The sequence below is a fragment of the Sceloporus occidentalis genome, unplaced genomic scaffold (genome assembly GCF_023333645.1).
Source record: "Sceloporus occidentalis isolate IW3139 unplaced genomic scaffold, rSceOcc1.0.p SCAF_1, whole genome shotgun sequence".
Taxonomy (NCBI): Eukaryota; Metazoa; Chordata; class Lepidosauria; order Squamata; family Phrynosomatidae; genus Sceloporus; species Sceloporus occidentalis.
In genome coordinates, this window is record NW_028316981.1 from 180,666,453 (window position 1) to 180,685,432 (window position 18,980).

General features: G+C 43.6%; 2 protein-coding genes across 6 annotated transcripts in view; one reads left to right on the forward strand and one right to left on the reverse strand.

Moving 5' to 3' along the window:
* LOC149322926 (6-phosphofructo-2-kinase/fructose-2,6-bisphosphatase-like) overlaps positions 1-6,678 on the reverse strand; it is a 23,854-nt gene extending 17,176 nt beyond the window's left edge. For 2 of the 5 annotated variants that reach the window (XM_089484879.1, XM_089484864.1), the window contains exon 1: positions 6,589-6,678. In XM_089484879.1, coding sequence (XP_089341005.1) covers positions 6,589-6,655 — 67 coding nt within the window. In that variant the 5' untranslated portion in view covers positions 6,656-6,678. Of the gene's footprint in view, positions 1-329; positions 959-6,588 lie in introns of those variants that run through there. The other 3 variants (XM_089484871.1, XM_089484855.1, XM_089484895.1) reach the window with 3 other exon arrangements.
* A 3,080-nt stretch (positions 6,679-9,758) lies between these two features.
* LOC149322927 (DNA-(apurinic or apyrimidinic site) endonuclease 2-like) lies at positions 9,759-18,231 on the forward strand. Its single transcript, XM_089484954.1, has 6 exons — positions 9,759-9,879; positions 12,636-12,719; positions 13,502-13,682; positions 14,311-14,457; positions 15,741-15,810; positions 16,644-18,231. Exons 1-6 carry the CDS (start codon positions 9,759-9,761, stop codon positions 17,640-17,642), a joined length of 1,602 nt encoding a protein of 533 aa, XP_089341080.1. The 3' UTR covers positions 17,643-18,231.
* Positions 18,232-18,980: the final 749 nt, after the last annotated feature.

The following is an 18,980-nucleotide window of genomic DNA, read 5'->3' on the forward strand; positions in this document are numbered from 1 at the left end:
AAGGACCGATGGGGACATAGACACAAGAAGTAGCCTAAGCAGTTGTGGGAAGGGGAAATTTGTAGTTCAAAAAAGTAATTTCCCAAACTTCTCTGTTCTTCCTGCCCTGCAACCATGGATGAGATCTAAATGGAGGACACATTCCTGTGAGCTGGGGGCTTAATTAATTCATTATTAACTGGGATGGTCATGTCCAAATTTCCCTCATGGGAAAAGATTATTATTCCCTCTGGCCTGATGTTGTCTAAAATAGATTCTCTTTTTTTGCATTGTGAAATACACCCCATGCACCCGGCATGTTGAGAAGCAGAAGAACGGCTCCAACTCACATCCTCTACGTTGCTGCAGGCGCTTGCTGGTCCGGGGAATCCATACTTTCTGTAGGGGAGTCTGTGTGAGCTCCCCAAACTCTCCTGAAGACATCCTGCCTGTTTGCTGTCCTGTTCTGCCAAACTGGACTGTCTGGCTCTTCCCAAGGGAGGCTCCTTCTTACTATGGTTTCTCTTGTGTTTGCGCATGCAAGTTAAGAGAGGTTCACCATGGGACAGGGTGGCCGTTGAACTCCCACCTCTGTGTACACTGCAGATCACTTGCAGATAAACTTCTTCTGTCCAAACACACCTCGCTGTTCAGGAGAGAAAGTATCCCTGCCTGTTGTCTTTTGGAGGGTTGCCAATGTAAGGAATTGGTGATACCTAGCAATGGAAAGTCCCCATGCTTTTCCCTTGCCTTCCTAATCGACCTAGTTCGTCTGAACCAGAGCCTGGAAACATTGCTGGCTGGAAAATTCTGGGGGTTGTTGTCCAATGAAAATGTAATTTTCCCAGTGTCAAGTAAGTAAATAAATAAATAAATAAATACCATAAATAATAATAAAATATAGATTAGATTAGCAATGCAACAACCAGTCACGGGCCAAAGAGTCTCAAGCAATGAGATGCTGGCAGGGAAAGGTTGGAAGTTCCTTTATGGCAGTTAGGAAATTCAGTTAGGGTTCTGCTGAGTCCAAGTGAAGGATGGGAACTAAGAGTTATATCCAGAGTTGAGGGCTTTTAACCAGACAGATACTCCAGGTTAGGGAGTTATCATTAGGAATAACCTGTGGGTTAAATTTTTCTTGAGTGGCAGGATAGGGCTTAGGGAAACTAAGCAAGGGAAAAGGGCAGGCTGAATGTCCTTGAGAACCAATAACATTGACACACTGTAAAGAGTTGACTGGTTTGCAACAAAGGACTTTATCACACCAGCAAGATCCCACAGGAAAACGGGAGTTAAACGATATAACATGAAGATAACCCAGAAATGCCCAAAGTTTATCACACAACATCGCAGTTAACGTGAAATAACACGAAGTTAATCCAAGCATGAAGCAGAGGAAATTAGCAGCTTTTTAAAGTTGGAACAAACCTAATTTAAAAAGCTGTTGGTTTCCTTCGCTTTAACTGCAGATTAATTTCACGTTATTTTGTTTTAGTAGCAATTAGTGTGATAAACTTTCCGAATTTGCAAGTTCTGTTTAAATTTGAATTTAACTTAACTCTCGTTTAACTTCCGTTTTCTCGCGGGATCTCACTAGTGTGATAAAGCTCAAAGTGACATCTAAGAAATACCAGTGCCTGAACAATTGTTTATATTAAAGCTATCTAAGTAACATCTGTTTAAATCATCCGTTTAATAAAGTTCAGAGTTTATGTCAATAAAAGCTTATCTACAGTTTAAATTTACAACCACGCTACCATCATGCCTACACAGTAGGGTAAAAACCAGAGAGGGTTTTAAAAGGGTCAGCTCAAGTTTGGGGACCCACTGTCACATAAATATATATTTTGGTGGCAGTTTAAAGAGTGTGCGCGTCACATAATATATTTTGGTGGCAGCGGTGGGATAGGAAGGCCCAGGCTGCTGTCAACCTAAAAGAACAGTGGTTTGAAAAATTTAGAGTGGTTGTGACAATACTGTGTAAGATAGGTGGGATGTGTATCGCTTTCCAGATGTTGTTGGACTACCACTCCCATCAGCCATAGCCAGCCCAGCCAATCCTGAGGGATTTGGGGAGCTTCCGTTCAACAACATCTGGAGGATGAAAACTTGCCCAACCTGATGTAGGAGGTGGCAACCTGCTTTCCAAACCAAAGCTGCCCTGTGTAACATCTACAGACAGGCCACTTGATACAGGTAGGTACTTCTTGCTTCAGGAAATAGCAGGACACACTGTTGATTCTATGTTGACTGCCACATTCATATTATGTTCCTTGTGGTGTCATCATAGCCACACAGATTCAAAAGACAACCCTCCTCTGTCTCAAGTCTTCTTAAAAGGGGAATATAACTGAGTATGCTTCAGTGTAAATAAGAATGGCAGAGCATTTAATTGTAGATAATTTTTAAATAAGAATTTCCAGATAGTCACACATTTCTTCATAGTCCCAATGGAAATAATTTGAATGTAAAAAAACCAGGAGAAAATAAAAGTGACAGATTTGTCCATGCATTCACAGGGCTTCAAGTGCTTAACTCTAAAAAAAATCTGCCTGTTGAAGCAGGGTCAGCCCTGGTTAGTATGTGGATGGGAGACCACCAATTAATACCAGGTCTTGTAAGCTATATTTCAGAGGAGGGAACTGGCAAAACCACCTCTGCATATTACTTGCTCAAGAAAACCCTATTAAATTAATGGGGTTGCCATAGCTCAATAGGTGATTTGAAGGCGCAAACATAAAGACACTATTCGGCCATGTTAATGCTTTGACTTAAGGTTGTCAGGGTTTTTTTGCCCCCTTTAACACCTACATGGCAGGAAGGTAGAATGTGATCCATTTCATGCTAGGATCTGCAATACTTCATAAATTTGCCCAGTGCAGATGGATGAAAATTTCATTTCAGTTTGTTTTCTGAAGATGTTGCCAAAATTCAGATAACATACAAAACTTTAAAAGTTTTGAAAAAATGTGACATAGGGGGAAGAAAAACTGATGGTTTTTCACATCTATGGCTGTAGATAATATTATAGTGATCTGCTATTGATTCCCTAATTTTAGGTCTAATTGGTCTAAAAAAGACCAATGGATGGGTCCTAGAGCAAAACTCCCTAGAAGCAAAGATGGCTAAACTGAGGTTGTTGTATCATGAGAAGAAAGGACTCAGTCCATGTATCTACAAGAGCTGAGCAGGGAAGTTGAGGATAGGGTGACTTAGAGGTCTCTCATTCATAGAGTCGCCATAAGTCAAAATTGACTTGAAGGCAGTTAAGACACACACATCAATTCTCTTCTTGGTTTTGTGAGATAGAAATTCAGGGCTTGCAAGGGCTTGGGAACAGTGTGGTGAGAGGAATGCCCTTGAGTCAACATTGGAGACCACGTCAGAGATACCAACCTGTACACACTGTCCAGGTCTGCATATGCCATGGACCCATGCCAGAGTGCCCAATCATGGGTTAGTAGACTTTAGTTTCCTGGTGAGGTTCTCTGAGGACTCAACTTTCCATTTGGCAGGATTATTGGAGAGGAGAAATTTCAGTGTTAGAGGCTTATACTGCAAGGGATTGTGGGGAATTCTGTGCAGTAAGTTTTGGCACCTTCAGAGGCAACTATGCATTTTCAGTTTGCCCTCAGTGGATATGAGGCCCATGTGGTGTAGTGGTTTAATCTGGACTGGCATTTAGAGATGATCTCAACTCATCTCCTTATTGAGCCATGAAACTCCCAGTATTACCTTGTTGTTGTTGTTGTTGTTGATGTTGTTGTTGTGTGCCTTCCAGTAATTTCCAACCCTAAGGCAAACCTATCATGGGGATTTCTGGGGCTGAGAGTGTGTGATTCACCCAAGGTCACCCAGTGGTTTTCCCTCCCCAGATTCCAACACTCAAACCACTACACTGTGCTGGCTTGACCTTAAGCTATGCTAAGTCTCTCCCTCATTCTTTCTCTCTTAACCTTTTCTCTGCATGATCTACCTTTTAGGTTTGTTGTAAGGCTAAAATGGGCAGGACAATTATGTATGTTGACTTGACCTCCTTAAGTAAAAAGTACCATAGAAATGTAACCAATAAATTTAAACAATACAAGGATTATTGTTATCTACCAGAGTTTGCTTTTTGCTCTAATTGCCTTCAGCATATTGCTTTGCTGCTGTCTCTTAGATCAGCAATAAACAAGATACTACTCTATAAAGGCAGAAGAGTTTTCAAGAGTCCTTCAATAACATATTGACTACCCCCCCAAGGCCATTTGAGTGACATTATTCCAGATCAACCTAAAAAGAGAGAGTGCCTCAATAAAGCAGTAAACGTTTAAACCCAGAAGCAGATGAAAGGCCCTCCCTCCATCCCAAATGCTACTAGAGGGAGAAGGTAAATTGTGCTAAATGGACTGAGGCTTGTTCAGGGCAAATTGCCAGTAGATTGGATGAAGAATATACAATTTACTCAGAATAGGAACAACAATAGCATCCATTTCTAGATCTCCCCAGATAATTATTTCACTAGAACAATTCCGGAAAGAGTAGAATGGGCAAAGTTGCAACTGAGTAGAGTGATCACAGACTGGAAGCTGAGGTTGAAAACTAAACTTTAGACATACTTTTGGGTGTTGGAGTATTACGGAATTTATATATGTATTATGGAATTTATATGTGACAAAACCTCCAATATTAGACAGATGAAAAGTGAGGCACAGATATTGTGACCAAGCAATATCAGAGTGTGACTAAAATGGCAAAAATTAATCATAAAGAAAAACGGACAACCAAGGAGAGGCTGCAGCAATTTGCTTTTGTCTGAATCTCCTGGGAAGGAGGAGATTCTGGTCCCTTCTCTTCCCGTCTGATCCCAGCACTTCGAACTCAGCTTGCAGCATCAGAAGTAAGCTAAGGACAAAGAGGGAATATGGGAGGAGAAACTGGGACATTTTAAAAGCAGCTGGAAAAAAAACACGGAAAGAGATTGGAGGGTATGATATGTATATTTAATTATTATGGTTTCAGCTATTTTGTTGTATTTTGATTGTGTTTAATGGGATACTTTGTTTTTTAAAAAACCTCATCATCCATTTATTCCTCTTTGGGAGGGAGCATGATACACATCCCAGCAGCCAGGCCTGGTCCTTCCATTAGAGGAATCACTCGCCTTAGGAAGCATGGCTGGGATGCCAGAAAAGCCAGCACATTGTTAATTATGTTGTTGTTATTGTTTTTTACAAGCCAGGAACAGTTAGAAGATTTTGTGGGGTTTTCTGCCTCAAATAACAATACAATTTGACTGGCCTTGGGCACTGAATACTTGGATTAGGTGAGTGAAGTCTGTGCCATTCTGATGCTTTGCCACAGGCAACATAACAACTTGGACCAACTCTGAGGCCAGCAGCAAAGTTGTGGTTAGCTTTGCCAGACTGAAAACGGGAGACCTCCTGTACCTTTACTGGATGTGCAGAAGAAGGGATTTCATCAGGTGTTGCTTTTTATTTGGTGGCATGACACCTAACACCTGCCTTTGCTGTCGTTGTATCTTTTAAGTTGTTTCTGACTTGTAGCAACCCTATCACGGGTTTTTCTGGAGCTGAGAATGTGTGACTCAGCCAAGGTCACCCAGTGGATTTCCATGGCTGAGTGGGGAATCCAAGCCTAAAACCATCAAAGATACAGAAGCTTCCCTCTAGTTTTTAGTATAGCAAACTGAGAACTTTTAGTGTGCCGTATATTGTCTAGTAGCCTGTACGCAGAAGCAACACCAAGCACAGCTTGGATTAAAATAAAGGACACCAACACTCTGACATTTAAATCCAAGCTATATTTTGTGCATCTTTGTATGTTGTTGTGCCTTCAAGTCATTTCTGACTTATGGTGACCCTAAGGCAATCCTATCATGGGGTCTTCTTGGCAAGGTTTGCAGAGCATAATAACACTCTGCACATCCACAGCACATGTGTCTGTATCCTTTCAGCAAGTAACATTTCCCAGCTCTCTTTGGCTTGCTATCTCCTGAAATTGTTCTGGGCCAAGAAATACAAGATACCTTAGGTAGTTCAAGCACACACTGAGGGCTTTAACTCAAGTTAACAAGTGACAGAAGAAAAGCGGAAGAGAAGGAACCTGTATACCCAGGAATTGGAGATCTCCCATCAGGGTTCAAAGCTCCTGATGTCTTCCCATACTAGAAATGAAGGAATCTGACCCTTCATAGTTCCAGCTTGCAACACCATCAGCGTCTTTAAACAATACATTATCATGGACAGGATCCTCCAGAGATATTTTGCTGTCTGAGGTTGAACACCAAATGGCACCACCTACATCATGATGCACAGCATCCCAAACAAGGCATGTTTTGGCACTCAAGTCATAAAAAACTACAAACATTTCTCTCCACATCCTTGGTTGTAAAAGTACACTAACAACTAAGTAAACAAAATAAAGAGTTTCTGCACTGACCAATGCCCCAAATACACTGCCTGAGGCTTCATCTCACCCAATGGGAGGGCTAGCCCTGACAAGGGAACATTTTGTCCATTTGTGGAGTTACTAGGTTCCCTCCCCTGTTTTCCTCTAGATTTCTAACAGTCAGCCTTGTTGCTGTCCAGTTGGACATGTCCCTACCTGGGATTTTGACTGGTTTTTCCTCCATTGCTGCTCGGTCTTCCCTAGTTGCCAGGAGCCGTGGCATGGCGGGATCTGTCGTCTAACTACCACCCGGCAGAAAGCAAGGATGTCTCTTGGGTTCAAGTTTCATGCTGGGGGTGTCATTCACAGCCGCCACTGAGCCAGAGGCAAAACAATCCAGGGAGTCTTTCCAAAAGGAGCCAAGTGGCCTTGACAGAAAGGTCAACTCTAATATTATCCTTGCAGCTGGAATGGAAGAGAGGGGGAGGCACAGAAAGAAGCACTGGGCCCAAGGAGGAAGGGCTCTTGTCAGGATGGCTGGATTTCTGGGGAACCCCTTTTACCAGCCACCCTGACAAATGGGGCAAATGCGTTTTGCAGGCTTGCGTGTGGCCTCTGGAACCCACATCTTTCTCCTCTGTGTTGGCTTTTAAACAATGTTGGAGAACTCCACCATAAATTTCCCGTGGCACATGCCATTTGTATACTGCTGGCAAGTTAGCACGTGTGGGTCTTTTGTGTTGTCATGTGCCTTCAAGTCGTCTCCAACCTATAGCGACCCAAAGGGGTCTTCTGAGGCTGAGAGATTGTGACTTGCTCAAGGTCACCCATGAGGGTTCCATACCAAACAGGGAATCAGACCCCAATCTCCAGAGTCCTAGGAACTGAGCAGATGGACAGGGAAAACTGAGCTGATCCCAGTTTTTATGAAAGCTAGTGGAAGCCTCACCATCTGCATGGCTTGCTCCAAAGATGGCCAAACACCCACAGGCAGTCTGAACCATGAGGCATCAAGCCGTACCTCTTTGGGTTTTCTTCCCCTGCCTGCCCCTCCATGAACATGCACCATAGCACAAACACATCACTTGAGGCCAGCAATTACTCTGTCTTCCTGCACAGCTGCCATCCCATTGAATGCCCCGTGTGACCGACCACAGTTGCACGAGTGATGCGCTGCCCATATTTCGAACTTCAGTTCCCAGAAGCTCAGTCAGCTTGGCCAACAGTCAGGAATTCTGGGAGCTGAAGTCCAAAGCATCAGGGAACCAATGTGTGGGAACCACTGGACTAAGAGAGTGTGAAAGATGCTTATAACTCCAGCTCCCACTCTTGAAATGAGATTCCACCTAAACATGAGGAAGAACTTCCTGCCAGTAAAAGCTGTTCGGCAGTGGGACATGTTGCCTCAGAGTGTGATGTTGTCTCCTTCTTTGGTGGCTTTTAAACAGAGGCTGGATGGCCATCTGTCAGGAGTGCTTTGACTGTATACTCCTGCATGGCTGGGGTTGGACAGGATGGCCCTTGCGGTCTCTTCCAACTATATGATTCTATAGTGCATTAGTGTGCCCAGTGACACATTGGCAAAGCACAATCATGAAGCCCCTCCTTTTCCCTTATGCCCCCGTTGGACTGTCTGTTTTGTGTGTTTTAATTACATCCATTGCATTATTGGTGACCTGCTGTGCTTGTTGTATTTTCACATCATTAGGTGTGTGACAGGTTGATGGTACAGCTGGCCACTCATGCGCCTCTATGCTCAAAATGGTTATAGCGAGCACTGACGTCAGCGGCTGCATCTCACCGGTTCCAATGTTTCCATACACTGCCTGGGCTTTCCCACATTCCTGCGTTCAGGCCATGAACATTTTCAGCATTAAAGCAGAGTATCAGTGCTTCTTTTTGCTCTGTTTTTCCCCCCCAGAGTGCAGCATCATGTTGGTTTCAGTTCGGTTTGGCACCCTACAACATCTGAAAAGGTAGCTGTTATGTCAGTTTGAAGTGGCTTTGTTTGTTTTGCCGACAACCCTCTAGTCCTATGCTCAAACCACTTACACTACATGGGCTCTCCTCTTTCGTGTAGCTTCTCTTAATTCCAGTTGCATGAGACTATCATACCCATCATGCCCCCTTTTGGCCATTTTGGGTGGAAATGATGAGGTATGGAATTGAGAGCATCTGGAGGGCAGAGGTTGAAGAAGGCTGTTCTTGCAAGTCTGACATGGAAAATCGGGTGAAGGCTGGCATCTGGAGTGAAGCATGGTCAAATGGAGGTGAACCCTAGTGGTGCCTGACAGGGGTTGAAGATGACCCTTGTGCCTCAAAAGAGAACACAGTGGGCCCTTGTTATCCGCTGGGATTGAGTTTGCAAGATTTCTTAAGGAAGCATTTGCCTTTGCCTCCCTCTGAGGCTGAGGCAGTGTGCCTTCCTAAGGTGGGCTAGTTTGGTACAAAAGGGCTTTGCCACTACTCTCTTGCTTCCTCTGGGTTTGAGAGAGTGTGCCTCTTGCCCAGGGTCTTCTAATAGGTCTTCCTCACAGCATCGTAGTCCAATGCTCAAACTACACCATACAGGCTGCCTTGGAACAATACCCCGATTTAAAAACAAAACCTATTCATGAAACGGCTTATATTATATCATATATATATATTATGTATCCTGCCTTGAATCCCATTGTGGGAGAAAGGTGGGATATAAATCATGGAAATGAATAAATAAAACAAAATGTGTGTAGAATATTATTTTGTACACATATATTCATGGATATATATGTATATATATTCATATATATGTACAAAACAATATTCTTATATATATATATATATATACACACACACATATATATTACTTTATATATATGTATATAACATTAATATGTTATATAATATGTATTTTAAATGTATATATATTATATGTAATATAATATATATATATATATATAATAAATATTTTATATATATATATATATATATATATATGTATGTATAACTTTCTGTAAGCTGCTCTGAGAGCATTTAGGTCTGAAGAGCAGGGTATAAATCCAATAAATAAATAAATATTATATGTATTATATATGTGTGTGTGTGTGTGTGTGTGTATATATATATATATATAAAATTTATTTATTTTATACTATACAATATTTTACAGTTTATAATATAATATGTGATATTATGTATCTACAGTATTAAACTGACAATCCAAGCCCGAGTGATTCAATCTGTTCTCTATGGTTCCTTATGCTATCTACTCTCCCACTCAGAGCCGGAAGTGAGGGTGCGCGGGCGGGAGTTCCCCCCTCGTCCTCTTTGCTTGGCGCGTTCTGCTGCCGGAAGTGACGTCGGTGCGGGGGTTCCCTTGGCGCCTGCCTGGGAGGAGGAGGAGGAGGATGAGGCTGCTGAGCTGGAACGTGAACGGGCTCCGGGCGTGGGCTGGGGCCGGGGCGCTGAGGCCGCTGCTGGAGTCCTTGGGGGCGGACGTCATCTGCCTGCAGGAGACCAAGGTGACACGTGAGTGGAGGCATTTCCTCAGGGCTGGAGGGAGGGTTAGCACAGGGGCAAGCTTTAGAGCAGTGCTTCCCAGACTGTGCCCTTTGGACTTCATTTCCCAGAAGCCTCAGCCACGATGTTCAATAGCGTGGGATTCTGGGAGCTGAAGTCCAAAACCCCTTAAAAGAGCAAAGTTTGGGGAGCACTTCAGCCTACAGCAATGTTTGTCGAAGGTTGTGCATTTAGATATTTTGAACTTCTTCTCCCATGATTCCTGCCTGTTTGCTAGGATAGCTGGGGCCTCTGGGAGCTGAAGTCCCAAGGACCAAAGTTTGGGAAGCACTGCCTTATAGAACCTTATCCCATTTCCAGTATATCAGTGGTTCCCCCAAACTGTGCCCTTGAAGAGATTTTGGACTTCTTTTAAATGAAGCACATCTGTTGGGGCAGCAGACCCTAAAAACCACACAGAGGCTGTGAATTCATACCAGCCATATTTTAATAGTGCAATAGATATAGATACATTGTGCCAAAAGATCTGGTGGCACCTTTGAGGATAACTGTGTGAAAGAAGATGTAGCACAAAGCTTTTGTAGACTAGTGTCTAATCTCCACTGCAGAAATGATGCAGTTTGACACCACTTTAACTGCCATGGCTCCGTGTTACAGGTTCTTGTGAATTGTAGTAGTTTGTGTGACACCAGAGGTCTCTGACACAGAGGAAACTAAACATCTCACAAAAAGTACAAATCTGAGAAATCCATAGCATTGAGCCATAGCAGTAAAGTGGTGTCAAACTGCATTATTTCTGCAGTGCAGATTAGACCTAGGGCTACTTCCTTAGATGGATGTCATTAAAACATACACAAATCAGATAGTCCCAATAGGGAGGCTTGAGATGAAGGCGAGAAAGAGGGCATGTATGGGAGGGGGCTCCTTGATTGGGCTTTTCCATTGTGTCTCTGGGCACACCAATGCGCTGTATGGGCAGTATATAGCTTGTGTGGCTGGTCACACAGTGCATTTGATGGGATGGCAGCTGGATGGGAAGAGAGGGGAATTCCCTTCTCAAGTGGTATGTTCATGCGATGCTGCTCAGAGAGTAGTGGAGTCTCCTTCTTTGGAGATCTTTAAACAAAGGCTGGATGGCCATCTGTCAGGGGTGCTTTGATTGTGAATTCCTGCATGACGGGGGGTTAGACTGGATGGCCTTTGGGGTCTCTTCCAAATCTGATTCTATGATTCTACATGTATGGGGAGAGATGGGGGGCCACCAAGAGGTGCAGTATGATACTACGTTGTGCAGACTGCCCATGGTTGTTTGGTCTGCCTTTGGAGTGGGCCATGCGGACAGTGAAGCTGCCACCCACTTTCATGAAAACCAAGACTGGACCAGTTTTCCCTGTCTGTCTGCTCAGCCCCAAGTCTATGAAACTTCATCAAGGGTGATGGAGGTTGCAGTCCAACAACTAGAAAAGTGCTTCTCAGGTTATCTGATGGATGTAACAAATTATTGTTTTACAGTATGTCTGTTACCACATTAAGTATGTGCCCATTGGATGCAATTGTTTCTCCTGGAGAATGTCTTGGGTAACAATGCAAGTCCAGGGAGCACTCTGAGTATCCCTGGTCTAGAGTGCCATGAATTCTTCAACCCTGACCTAAATGTTGTATCACTAGACCAAAGCCAAGGATTTCTTTCATTCAGCATTTTGTAGCAAAGTTAAATTGTTGTGTTGTCATTTCCAACTTATGGAGACCCTCAGGCAAACCTAGCCGGGGGGGGGGGGGGGTTCATGGCAAGATTTGTTCAGAGGAGGTTTGCCACTGCCTTCACCTGAGAGACTGTGACATACCCAAGGTCACTCATATTCCCCATTTCTGATACAGCATTTTCTTGCATGGCAGTAAATAGTAAGAATATAAGAAAAGTTCAGATCTACCAGTGTCTTAACTTCTTCAGAGTTCTGTTTCCACATGGGCTGATCAGATGACAGTAGAAGCCCCTGAAGCAGGAGATGAACACAAGACATGAGTTGTTAGACTGCAACTCACAGCATTCCTCACCATTAACTACATTGCCTACGGCTGCTGGAAATTGCAGTCCAACATTTAGAAGGCAGAGCCAGCAAAGCATAGTGGTTTGAGTGCTGGACTGTGATTCTGGAGACCAGGATTCAATTCCCAGCTCAGCCAGTACGTGCCCTTGGGCAAGTCACAGGCTCTCAGCTTCAGGGGAAGGCAATAGCAAACCTCCTCTGAACAAATCTTGCCAAGAAAACCCCATGTTTGGGTTGTCATAAGTTGGAAACAACTTGAAGGCACACAACAACATAACATACTTTGTAAATCTATGCTCCCCATGGCCTCAGTCAGGAAGAAAGAGAGATTTCTTAGTTTTAGTACAGTACTTTGGATCATTGGAAGATAATCCCTACTGATTGATTAAAGGCTGCATCTACACTCCAGTATTAATGCTGTTTGACACTGCTTTCATTGTCATGGTTCAGTGCTAATGGAATTCTGGGATTTGTAGTTTCATGAAACATTTAGATTTCTCTGTCAGATAGCTCTAATACAAAACATTCCATATGATAGAGCCATTACAGTTAAAGCAGTGTCAAACTGCATTGATTTTGCAATGTGACATCAGCCTAAGTTTTAAAAAAATTGCCCTGATATCCTTTTTACATGTAAAGAAGAAGAAGACTCTTTAAAAAGATTTTAAAAATGCCTCTACCTTGACTGTTTTCCCCACATTTCTTCTTTGTTATCAGGAGACCTGCTTGAGGAGCCATTGGCTATAGTGGAGGGCTACAACTCATATTTTAGCTTCAGCCGAACACGCAGTGGCTACTCAGGTAATGGGGGGCATTAGCAAAAGGAAAATGACAAGCCTGTACCTGCACCTTGACAGTGGCTTTGTCCCAGGGTTGGCTGCTTTAAACCAGGCTGGTTTAAACCCTATGATTTTTTAAAAACACTCGTGGGTTTTTTAATTGATTATTCATATACATATTTTAAACGTCTGGGTTTTACTGTATTCCATCCTTGTTACTGGAACAGTGATGACTGTTAATGTTTAAGCATTTTAACATTGCTTATTGGCAGTTGTGATTGTTCAACCAGTATCCAGAATCAGCTGTTTCTTTTTAATCGCTTGATTTTATAGTTTTAAGAAATGCCATTCAGAAACAAATCCTTCCATTAACATAAGTTCAATAAACCAACTTGCTTTAAAAGAGCGCTTTTAAAAAGAGTAATTATTATTTAAGCTAGTGGCCATAACATCTGAACTGCAGTTTGCTTCTCAGTTTTCTGGTTTAGTCCTATATTGGTGTAGACCTACACATTAATGCAAAAAACCAAAACAAAACAAAAACTCTAGTTTAAACCGGAAAAGGTGTGTTTTTAAAAAAAAAACTGCCTTTTTTTCTAACTGTGCTTTATCTGTAGCAGTGCACATGTGAATGTTCAGCTCCAGCCCATCAAAATACTCCCTTGCATATTTGGGATTGCTGCATCCAGTCAAAAAGTCAGCTTGTCTCCAACTCTCTCTCTCCTTTTTGCCCAGAGAGTAAATGGATGGTACTGCCACCTTTCCAAAGCCAAGGACAGCCATCTTAAATCTCTTCTCTCCCAGGTGTTGCCACCTTTTGTAAAGCCATTGCTACTCCAGAGGCGGCTGAGGAGGGCCTGTCGGGGCTGTGGACCAAGCATGAGGGAGCTGTGGGTTATTATGGAGACCTGGGGGACTTCACCACGGAGGAGCTCCAGGCACTGGACAGCGAAGGCCGGGCGGTCATCACCCGCCATCGGATTTGGTAAGGATGGGACTTGGGTGTGTCTACACTGTAGAAATAATGCAATTTGACCTCACTTCAACTGCCATGGCTCCATCCTACAGAATCCTCGGATTTGAAGTATTGTGGCACAGAGAAGGCTAAAGAGTCTGTCTACAAGTCTCAGGATTCCATAAGATGGAGCTATAGCATTTAAAGTGGTGTCAAATGGCATTACAGTGGGCCCTCCACATTCACAGCAGTTAAGGGCACAGGAGCCCCATGAAAGTGGGAAAACTGCAAATAATAAAATACACTATTTTTTTAATGTAAGCACACCTCTCTAGAAATCTCTAGTTCAACTCTATGGTAAATACTAACAGAATTCACCATAGAATTTTGCTAGAGGACCTACCAATGCCAAGAGAAAAGGGATTGTCTAGGAATCCCTAGGTCCTCCATCAAAACTCTATGGTCAACCTCTGGAAGAGTTGTGCTGGAGGACCTAGAGATTCCTAGAGGGAACATACTACTGTTGGACCTCTGTATCCGTGGAATTTAGTTCCAAAACATATGGAAGGTAGAGACTCTCCAGCCCTGGCATAGAAAGAGCTTGAGACTGAGCAGCAAGCACCTTATTGCAGATGTGTGTTTGCCCCTTTTGCTGCAGCACTTCAGCACAGCAGGAGACCACCCTGACAGTCATCAACGTATACTGTCCCCGTGCTGACCCTGAAAAGCCAGAACGGGGAAACTTCAAGCTACGCTTCTACCACCTCCTTCAGACCAGGGCGGAGGCTCTTCTTAGAGCTGGGGGGTAAGTGTTGTTTCCTGCACCTGTTTGAATAGCAACATGCCATGAAATCCTATGCACATAAGTCTTGCTGAACTCTATGAATCTTATTTCTTAGGGTTGCACTGTGTAAACACTTAAACTAGGAAGCTGGCTAGGAATATATATATATATACATATATATATTTGAAAGGCAGGTGGTGGTTGTTTTTAATTTGAAAAATGCTCCCTATCATGTTACATTATATTCAGTCTGGCAGTGCTTAGTTTCTTCGTCAGTGCCCACTCCAAATGCTGGGAGGCAATGTGACCTCCCTTAGAACGTCGGTCTTTTAAGCTAAATGGTAGCTATCATTTTGTCTCTGACTTTAATATGGGTATCTTAGGCAAGGGTCTTTCTGCACAGTGGTACTTTGGCTCAGAGGGGGGCCCTGCTTTTGTGATGGGGCTGTGGCTCAGTACACCTACTTGGCCTGAAGAGGCTTCAAGATCAATCAATCTACAGCAAAAAGGATGTCAGTAGGAGGTGCTGAAAGACAACATTTCTTGGATGCTCATTAAAAGCACTGGCAATTGGCGTATGCAGCACTGTGTTATATGGAGCAAGGGGGTGAGTTTCTGAAAACTGCATTTTGTGTTTTTCTATCAGTGGTATCTGAGAACTTTGGCTTTCCAGATATTTTGTCCTGTAGGTCCCACCCAACATAGGAAATGGAATGGGATTGTGGGTTTTGTAGTCCAAAATATCTTGAGAGTCACAAGTTTCACATTCCTGCTCCAGTGCTGGGTTGCAGAACCTGTCCCTCCCAATATTGTTGGGTTTCAGTTCCTTATCAGCAGGGCCAGTGATGACGGATGATGGAAAAAGTAGTTTTGTCAACATCTGGAGGGCTACATTTCCCACCTCTGGCCCAGCATAAGCCACTTTGCTGTTGGGACTTCCAAATTACAGTTGGCCCTTGATATCTGCTGGGGTTTGGTACCAGGACCACCCCTGTGCTAACCAAAATCCGTGGATGCTCAAGTTCTGTTGTATACGATGGGGTAGTAAAATGGTGTCCGGTATATAAAATGGCAAAATCAAAGTTTGCTTTCTGGATTTTTTAATTTTTTTTATATTTTCAATCTGTGGATGTTTGAAATCAGTAGGTAAGGAGGGCTAACTGTACTGTAATCTTTCTATTGAATATTGAATTATATTGAATTCTATTGCCAGGAGATGCTTTTGATTTGCACCATGAGGTTGAGGTATTAATGTGGGAGCGATATCATTTTTACTCATGTCATCCTCTTTCCCCCCCTTCTAGCCATGTTGTCATCATGGGAGACATCAATACTGCACACAAATCCATTGATCACTGTGACCCAGGAGATATGGTGAGCTGGCTTGGAAGTACTGGTGTGTTCACCTTCCTCTCCCAGGGGCAGGAAGGACAGGTCTTAGCAGAGGATTGAAAATATTTAATAATGTAGTAATAGCCATAGATGTGGGTGGGAATTGTGAAATTAGCAAGAGGTTGTGTCAATGTGGGACAGCTAGACAGATCTCTCTACCCACTAAACCCCAGTGGTGGTGGGACAGCAAAATGGAAATTTGTCCTTCCCAAGATAGTCTGCTTCATAGGTAGGGAGGGGCTGTGTGGAATGCAGAGTTGGGTGGAAAAACATTTTTTTAAACCCAAACTCTTGTGTTTTTTGGGTTAAGCCAGTGAGACACACACACACATACACACACACATGGCATTAATGTGTAGGGCTACACCAATATAGGGCTAAATCAGAAAATTAAGTAGCAAAATGCTGTTCAGATGTTATGGCCAATGTCTTAAATAATAATTGTTCTTTTAAAAGTGCACTTAGGATTTATTTCTGCATAGCATTTATTGCACTATAAAATAAATTGATTAAAAAGAAGCAACTGACACTGAATACTGGTCTAATGATGAACAACTGCCAATAAAAGGTTTGGTACCAGGACTCCCCCGTGGATACCAAAATCTGTAGATGCTCAAGTCCCATTAAATACAGTGGCATAGTGAGATGATGTCCTTTATATATGATGGCAAAAACAAGGTTTGCTTTTTTGAAGTTATGTATTTTGAATATTTTCAAGCCATAAATCTGTGGATAAAGGATCCATGGATACAGAGGGCTAACTATATTATTGTGGTCTCATAGCCTATCCCTAACACTTCCCTTGTCTTCTACAGGAATCCTTTCATGAGCATCCTGGTCGCCGCTGGTTAGACGGTTTCCTGTGGGAGCCAGGGAAAGATTCCCCACATAGAGGCCTCTTTGTTGATACCTTCCGCTTTCTCCACCCTACTCAGGAGGATGCCTATACCTGCTGGTGCAACGTGACAGGGTCACGGCACCTCAATTACGGGACCCGCATTGACTACATCTTTGCCGATTGTGCCCTTGTGTTGTCAGAGCTGAAAGAAGCCCAGCTCAGGCCAGAAGTGTTAGGCTCTGACCACTGTCCTGTACAGGCTGTGTTGAAAAGTGTCTGTCTGGGGGCTCCCCACTGCCCACCCCTTTGTGCCCGTTTCCTGCCTGAGTTTGCTGGCACTCAGCAGAAACTTAGCCGCTTCCTGGTGAAAGTGGAACGGAATGGCCTGCCGGAAAAGGGGCAGAAGCGGGACTTGGTGGAACCGAGTGCAGTGATGGAAGTTTCCAAAAAGAGTCGGACTGGCCTGTCACGGAAGGGGCAAGGCGATTTGCGCAGCTTCTTCAAAGTTGGGAACAGCCAGGGTGGCAACACTGATAGTGCTGGGTACCAGTCAGAAATGAACATGTTGCAGAGGGCAGCAGAAGATTTTGGGAAAGAACCTCCTGCTAAGACTGCTGAAAGGACAGCTGATGAACATGGCATGGAGGACGTTGCCACTGTAACCCAGGTGCCTCTTGGGGTTTTGGGAGAGGAGTCCTCTATAGGAGTGACCAGTGAGGGAACCAGGAATTGTGAGAAAGATGTAGTTCCCTCCAAGCCAAATCAATCTGCTGCCTTATGGAAATCCCTGCTATCTGGTCCTGCTCGCCCACCATGCTGCAAAGCCCATGGGGAGCCCTGCGTCCTCCGGACAGTGAAGAAACCAGGGCCTAACTGTGGGCGGCGCTTTTATGTCTGTGCCCGTCCCCTCGGGAAGTCCTCTGATCCCCGTGCCCGCTGTGATTTCTTTCTCTGGGCCAGTCGGGGCAATTCTTAAAAGAGAAGGTGACGTGACATTATAGGATATTGTAGCTTTGGTGATTCCAGAATCAAGAAGCAGCACTCTTGCTCTCTAATGGTTAAGACCATGATTGGCCTACCTCTTAAGAAAGAAAGATCCTAATCCCCTGGTAAGCTCTTCCTTACTGCCAGTTAGTCACGTGTGCTCTGGGAAAAATTCTTGTGGGATCCCATTTGGGGTGGGCCTATGGAAGCATGTATTCACACTAGGACACAATGGAGCTTACCTTGAACCACGGGGAAAGTTGAGTAGGCCTTAAAGAGAAATCGGGGCATCATTTGAAGTGTTAGATTTTCATTTAAAAAAGAATCTTCAGCAAATCTCTTGGTGTCAGGGTGCACACTGTCCTTGGAGATGCCTGGACAGGCATATTTGAATCTTTAGTGAGCAATTCAAAATGGCTGCATTGTGGGAATGGTGCAGATTTTTCTTTGTCTCTAAAAGTACCTAACTCCTAATAATATGTCCTTGCTGGGAAATACCCTCTTTTTCTTTGGGGAGGGATGAAAAAGAAACTTTTTTTACTTTTGATAAAATAAAGATGTTGACATTAACACTCCACCTTCTCCCCAGTGTTTTCTCTTTAGGAGGAGAAAGTATTTCTCTCTGAAAAGAATGGGTGAAGCTGGACAGTAGTCCCATGCAACAAACTCAGCTTTGGTTCTGGGAACTTCTGTCAATGCTGTTTTGGTGCTTCTGCTCCATCCAAGTGCTCCAGCTACAGTAGCTTAACTTTAGCAGATGCTCACTGCTGCCTTCCATATGTCTCCAGATGTATTCTTGAGTAGAAAGGGGCATCTTGTACCTCCGTGTGGGGTTACATGTGAAGAGTATTGATTACTGCCTGGTATTTGCTGGATTGCAAAAACGTAGAACTGTGTATCTAAGGTGTCCACTGGGGCCACAAGGGAAAATGGAGTAGGGATAGGTTTAGGCATTTTAGTGCTATAGCTCAAGATGAACAGACAGTAGTACATGTAGGGGGCTATTGGTAAATCTCTGGGTAAATTGTAATAGCTCAGCAAGGGTTTCTCACTTAGTTGCTTAGCATCCACTTTTTTTCTCCTGTTTTCTTCAGAGTTGAGCTTAAAATAAGAAAGCTTAGAGGTTGAACCAGAAGTAATTCTAGGGGGGAAGGCAGCATGGCCTCAAGTTTGCAGCTGAAGCTAAGTTTCTGCCCATATGCAGCTTAGGAAGAAATATTAAACTTCCTGACTCCAGCTCCTAGTGCTTTGGTCCCCCCTGCCTGGGCTATTTGTGGATCTCACCTAGGTTCTTTTTTGTGTGCATACCCCAATAGTTAGCTTTTGCAGC

Coding starts and splice junctions, on each gene's coding strand:
- LOC149322927 (XM_089484954.1), top strand. CDS start 9,759: ATGAGGCTGCTGAGCTGGAACGTGAACGGGCTCCGGGCGTGGGCTGGG. Junction 9,880..12,635: donor GCAGGAGACCAAGGTGACAC/GTGAGTGGAGGC, acceptor CTTTGTTATCAG/GAGACCTGCTTGAGGAGCCA. Junction 12,720..13,501: donor AACACGCAGTGGCTACTCAG/GTAATGGGGGGC, acceptor CTTCTCTCCCAG/GTGTTGCCACCTTTTGTAAA.